The sequence below is a fragment of the Solea senegalensis genome, linkage group LG2, assembly GCF_019176455.1.
Source record: "Solea senegalensis isolate Sse05_10M linkage group LG2, IFAPA_SoseM_1, whole genome shotgun sequence".
NCBI lineage: Eukaryota > Metazoa > Chordata > Actinopteri > Pleuronectiformes > Soleidae > Solea > Solea senegalensis.
The window spans coordinates 29,598,054-29,604,053 of NC_058022.1; the positions used below are offsets into that span (position 1 = coordinate 29,598,054).

At 41.0% G+C, this 6,000-nt stretch overlaps 1 protein-coding gene across 5 annotated transcripts in view; it reads right to left on the bottom strand.

The window, feature by feature from the left end:
- LOC122765370 (plakophilin-4-like) overlaps positions 1-3,772 on the bottom strand; it is a 555,540-nt gene extending 551,768 nt beyond the window's left edge. For 3 of the 5 annotated variants that reach the window (XM_044019604.1, XM_044019603.1, XM_044019600.1), the window contains exons 1-2: positions 3,666-3,772; positions 998-1,206 (exon numbers count right to left, since the gene is read on the bottom strand). In XM_044019604.1, coding sequence (XP_043875539.1) covers positions 998-1,135 — 138 coding nt within the window. In that variant the 5' untranslated portion in view covers positions 1,136-1,206; positions 3,666-3,772. Of the gene's footprint in view, positions 1-997; positions 1,207-3,344; positions 3,488-3,665 lie in introns of those variants that run through there. The other 2 variants (XM_044019602.1, XM_044019601.1) reach the window with 2 other exon arrangements.
- Positions 3,773-6,000: the final 2,228 nt, after the last annotated feature.

The window sequence follows — 6,000 nt, forward strand, 5'->3', positions numbered from 1 at the left end:
CTTTTATTGGACATCATAAGGCTTTAAATAGCATTGTGCCTGATTCAGAGGCACGCACTCTGGAGGACTAAGTTGAGAACATGGCCACTGTCCAGGCATAATTAATAGCAGGGGAACAGACAGACTCCCATGCTGATGAGACAGAGAGAAGCATACAAAAATATCAGCATTCTCTCGTTCGCTCATTCTAACACACAGACCAGATCTGTGTCAATAATAGCTGAAACTTAGCGGCAGGAAACATCTCGACCCATTGGGTCATGTCATAAGGTGTCAGTGGTTCTAAGACTTCAATTAACACCATGTAACTGTCATAGAGGCTGAGCAGCGCCGAGGATGACAAAAAGACACACATAAGGAGCAAAATGTGACAAACAATTGGAGAAGATCCGGACACACTTTAGTCAGACACGTAACTGAAATACGTGATAGACAAGGCAACACTTTCACAACAGCACAGCAGTCTTAGCTCCAGTCGCGCAGGGTACAAATGACCTGGAGATCTCATATGATTTGTAATTCTTCCTAATATTACCAGCCATATCTGCAATTATCAAAATAAAAAGTGGGACTGTGAATTTTCAACCTATCGTATATTTACTTCTCTCATCGTCTCAGTGGTGGAGATTCCGGGGAAAGTCCCGCGGGAAATTATTAGTTCTAAGAGAGTTGTGGAGGTTCTCCACAGAAACCCATTACTTTTCTACTATATCTGGAGATTATGCTCCAATTTTCTTGCAGGGTTTGGCTGAATCACATACACTGAGCTATAAAGAAACTAAAAAGAGATGCAAAACAGACACAAAGAGGCACAATATGATAACAAAGCCACAAACTGATTGCAGTGTTTAGAGTTTGCTCCGGTGTAAGGGGACGTCCACTGGTCTCAGTCAAGAGGCTCAGTCTCTCACTGTATTTCATTGGCTGTATTTTACTTAACTGCCAGTGGGATTATAGTGTCTTATATTCCAGTGTGTGAGTGCAATTCTTTTCTTACTTGCTCTTTGACAGATGCCAGCAGGTTGGTGGTGGTGTTGGTGCTGCTGCTGTTGCCTGCATCAGGTGGGAGGCTGTGACCACCTGGCCCGGCACTGACCGCCATGGGCCCCTCCCCTTCTGCATCCCCCTCCTCCATCGCCTCCACCTCGACACTACAGACCAGAGCTGACCGGCTGCTGAGGCGCCCTCTCTGACCCTGCAGAAAGACTACAAGCGGGTCAAGATGTGGACAAGGAAGAGGAGCGGTGAACAGAAATTACTGTCATACACCGGAGTCTTTCAGATTTGTGAGTTCAAAGGGACCATATTGTGTTTTACCTAGTGTAGTAATCCTGCAGGGACTCACTTTGACCTTAAACTGAGTTATTTTCAGATTTTTTAACCTCTAATGTCACAGTTGACCTTCACATATCATTATAATACACCTACAGCACACTCATATTGGGATTATGGTTTTCTGTGACGTCAATTTATAGATGAATTTGTAATGAGCTTAAATTCAATGTTAGTGTTTTTCCATTATAGCTACACCAGCCACTTTATTATGTACACCTGCTGATTAAAGGAAGAGTGGGAGATCATTTTCAGGAGCATTTTTTACGGTAATGCTTAAAATCTTCTTCACAACCCCATTGTAACCAATTCATTAATGCAGTGTCACAGAAATTAAAAAATGCCAGTCAGCGGTGGAACGGACAGGCCTGTCAAAACACCATCCACACATTATGGCAGAAAAGATGCCAACATTATGTGTCGTTTGGAAATGAAAGACAGTTTTCGAGAAAGCTACTGCCAAGAAAAATGCTGATGCAGAGCGATCCAAGAGCAGAGTGAACATCGGTGCTGCGTTCAAACGGTGGCGACAATTGAAAGCCCAGAGAGGGCTGCAAAGTGAAGCCATGGTGGCTAGGTTAACTTCATGTCTTTGTGATCTTTTGAGAGTAATTGTTGTTTAAAAAAAACAAGTACCGATGCTGTGCAAAGCTCGTGAATCTGTGTTCGTTGCACGTTCCTTGCTCTGGAGGCATAGCTTCGGAGGGAAGTCTGAAGAAAGGTTCTAGGGCGTTTGAATTCCAAATGTAGCCTGCTCAAATAGTTTTTTCCAGGATCTCCAACCCTAACTTTAAGGGAAATATCTAATCAGCCAATCACATGGCAGCAACTCAACGCCTGTAGAGATTCAAGAGGTTTATTGTATGTATGTACACAGCAAGTGGTTAAACTGGGCAATGAAATTCTTACTTGGCGAGTTCCCTTCATACAACTCAAATAAACAACTAAACTTAACTAAAATAAAGGAATAAACTTAAATCTAAGCATTGAAAATAAATAAAAACAAATCGGGTACTATGTACAAACAGGTAGCGTGTAGTCAGAATGTAAGGTGCAGTTAGTTGTGCAATACTGTCACAGTGCTAAAGCATTCAGAATATGCAAATATTCTTTATATTGTATAAAGTTTGTACAAGAAAAAGAAAATGTATGTGCAAATGACGCATTGCCACAGGTATGTACAGATGCAGCATTGAGACGATAATATATGTTCAAATGTCCAAATGTGCAAGTTATTGAAGGGCATTAAGACAGATAATCACAGCTAAGGATGCAGACATGGTCAAGACGAGCTGCTTTAGTTTAGAATGAGCATCAGAATGGGGAACAAAAGGTGAATGGAGGGATATTAGGGTTGTTGGTCTGAGTATTTCAGAAACTGCTGATTTACTGGGATTTTCACACACAGCCATCGTTAAATTTTACAACAACAACAACAACAAAATAATCCAGCGAGCAGCATTTCTCTGGGTGACAAAATGCATTGTTGATGCCAGAGGTCAGAGAAAAATGACCGGACTGGGCCAGGACGACAGAATAGACACTCGTTACAACCAAGGTATGAAGACGACCATGTCTGACAACACATCAAACCCTGGAGCAGATGAGCGACAGCAGCAGAAAACCATCCAGGGAGCCACATGATTAGGTGTCCTCTGTGCCTAATAAAGTGGCAAGTGAGTGTCTATTTAATCTCATGTAAGTGATCAAGATTTAGCCTCTCATTGATGCATGTAACTGCACATTCCCTCCTTTTTTTTTACCTTATAGACATGCATGGTACAGTTGCAGGTTTCCAGAGACAGCATCATGTCACCTCCATGATTTCTCTCTGTCTCATATTACAGGCTCAGCCTTCATCATAGTGCATGTTACACGCAGCCTGTCAATCAAACGTGCAAATCTATTACTCCACCACCAGCATCCGGCAGCCAAGGACGAGGTCACTCCGACTCTGCTCGCTTTGGCCGCGGTCGCTCCTGCTTCAGCCTGCATGTATCAGTGCGACTCACCGGCCAGATGTTGCTGTGATCGAGGAGCAGCAGGCCACAGCTGGCTCCGTCCTCTTACGCATCCATCCTCATCCTCATCCCCACATCCTTCTCCACTCGTGACAAGCCTCTACATTTCCTCCACGCAGCGACGCGACAATCAAACAAAACAGCCGCGAGCGCGCCCACGTGCAAATTAACGCACCTGTGTGTGTGTGTGTGTGTGTGTGTGTTTAATCTTGTGTAGTTTAATTCAATGCACCCATGCACCTACCCGCGGAGCGTCCGCGAGTCAAACCCACCAACCCACCCAACAACCTCAACACGCCCAGCTACTATTACCTTTCAGCGGCGTGACGTCACCATGCGGCGATAGATTATTTTCCGATAGAGGAATCGATCACCGCCCGATGCACGAGGAAGCTGCAGGAGCAGCAGACAGAGCCGCTGCTGCTGCTGCTGGAAAGCCAGGATGCAACCTGCAGCGTGCGCGCGCGCGTGTGTGTGTCAGAGAGAGAGTGAGAGAGAGGGAGAGAGGGAGGGACGTCCAACTGTCTAAAAACCACCATAAAACCATAAAACCAGACACTTTTATATTGATTTGTTACTCATTATTCTGTTCATATCTTCAGGTTACACTGAGCTACTTCTTTTATTTTTCTTTTACTTCATGCACATTCACTTAAATGTAAATAAGGGATGATAAGGGTATTTCTACTTCCTAAACTTACACTGTAACTAACATCAGTAAGAATATAATTGTTTAAACATTTGCAACATCACAACAAGATGTCTTTTGTAAATTCAGATGAGTTTCCTACCAGGTTTAATTATACGGAAGTCAATTTTGCCACATGGAAAAAAGAATGCATAATTTTGAGATAGTATCCCATAATTATGAGATGCTATGTCATAATAATGAGTTACTATTTCAAAATTATGACTTATTATCTCATAATTATGACTTACCAATTTGTCTTCCATAGGCAGGTGATTTAATTACTCTTCTCTACATGAGGGTGCGTCACTGCAGCAGTCCCACTGGAAACCGAAAGTAAAAGTTATGTTCCAGCGTCCTCTCGTGCTACATTACTGTCAGCTGGTGTTTGTTTGTCTTCTTTGTGTGTTAAATCAATAATTAATACTGGAAAATCCTTAAACTACTGTGCGGTGCCACCCGCCTGAGTCCAACACAAGCATGTTATTTTAATTACTAACAAATAAACTTTTATTATTTATTTTCTTAATTGCCTTTTTGCAAAAATACGTTTTTACTCTACTCTAAACTAAACTAAATATTTCAAATGAATTAGAATGAAGAGTTCCCCAGGGGGAAATTCTCAGGAAATAGTATCTTGTGAGTGACTTGAAACTGACCAAAATGAGATTTTCTCCTAATTTTCAATTTTCTGGGTGCTGATTTACCATTTATCCATTTTCCCTGGAATTTGATTTTCTCGGCTGCATGATCATTGGAAAGCTATGTTGCATAATTGTTTCTAGGCAACATTAAATTCATTCAAAGAGATAACGTGACTTGTTTTTCCCTATTAAAGTGTTCAAATTTAGAGAATAGAAAAAGTGATCTAACAGTTGATTTTCTTTGTGATTTATGTAAAACTTGAATGTCGTTTATGTCTTCCAAAGAAAAAATAACACTACACATTTACATGCACATGCCCATTTATTTAAATGATAATTACAAGTGTGTGCAGTCATTTAAAAAAGCAGGGTTTTATGTAGATGTGGACCAGGTGTGGATTTTTCCTCACTACAAAGATTTCTTCAGTTTAACAGCTGATGTCTTTGCTCTCCTCTGATAGATTTGCATTTAAATATGTACCATAATAATTAGAAATAAAAAGCTTGTATGCCAATAAAGGTGTTTGCAAACTGACAATGGCACCAACTCACTGGGAGAGGATGAAGAAACTTCACTAAAATTTAAACTCTTAACACTGCACCTGAATACTTAAACAGTTCATTGAAAAAAAACAAGTTCTTCTTACTAAACAATAATACATTGCCATTCCTTTGACTGCAAAATAAAACCCAGTGTCATTAAACACAGTAAAGCATCTCATTTTTGGAACAGCACTTGAGACCGCTTTAATACTACACAAAGATAAGTTATGCGTCACTGCTTAAATAGTGTTGAGAGAAAGTGACAAAATTACAGTTTTGCTGAACATGACACATCAAGTTAATTCTTTTCAAACGAGAGTCTGTTACTGCTGCATCATTCCTGGGATACAGGACGACCTTGGAGCTGAAAACTTGTCATTAGACTAAGATACATTCAATTTTATTCATCAGGAAAAATTGTCCCTGCAAGACTTTAATGTCACACTCAAAAGTGCCATAATTCAAGGCCTTCACTGTCAATCAAATAGTTACTGCACAGGAAATCAGGACAGGAAGAGATGGGGACAGTAAGAGCAACTTTTCAAACTAAAACTTAGGTAAAAGTTTTTCAATTAGACATAAAAATGCTCTGAGCATTTTGTTTTTTTTCACAAAGACTTGTTTCAGAAGTGTTCCTTTTATTGTGGTTGTGATGGTGTACTGTGACAGAGCTGCAGGAAAGAGCTGGACTCAAACTGAAGCAGTACTCTGCCTTCACACACAGGACTTGTTTTTAACCAGGTGAGCTGCCAGTGTGCCCCACATTCGAAGC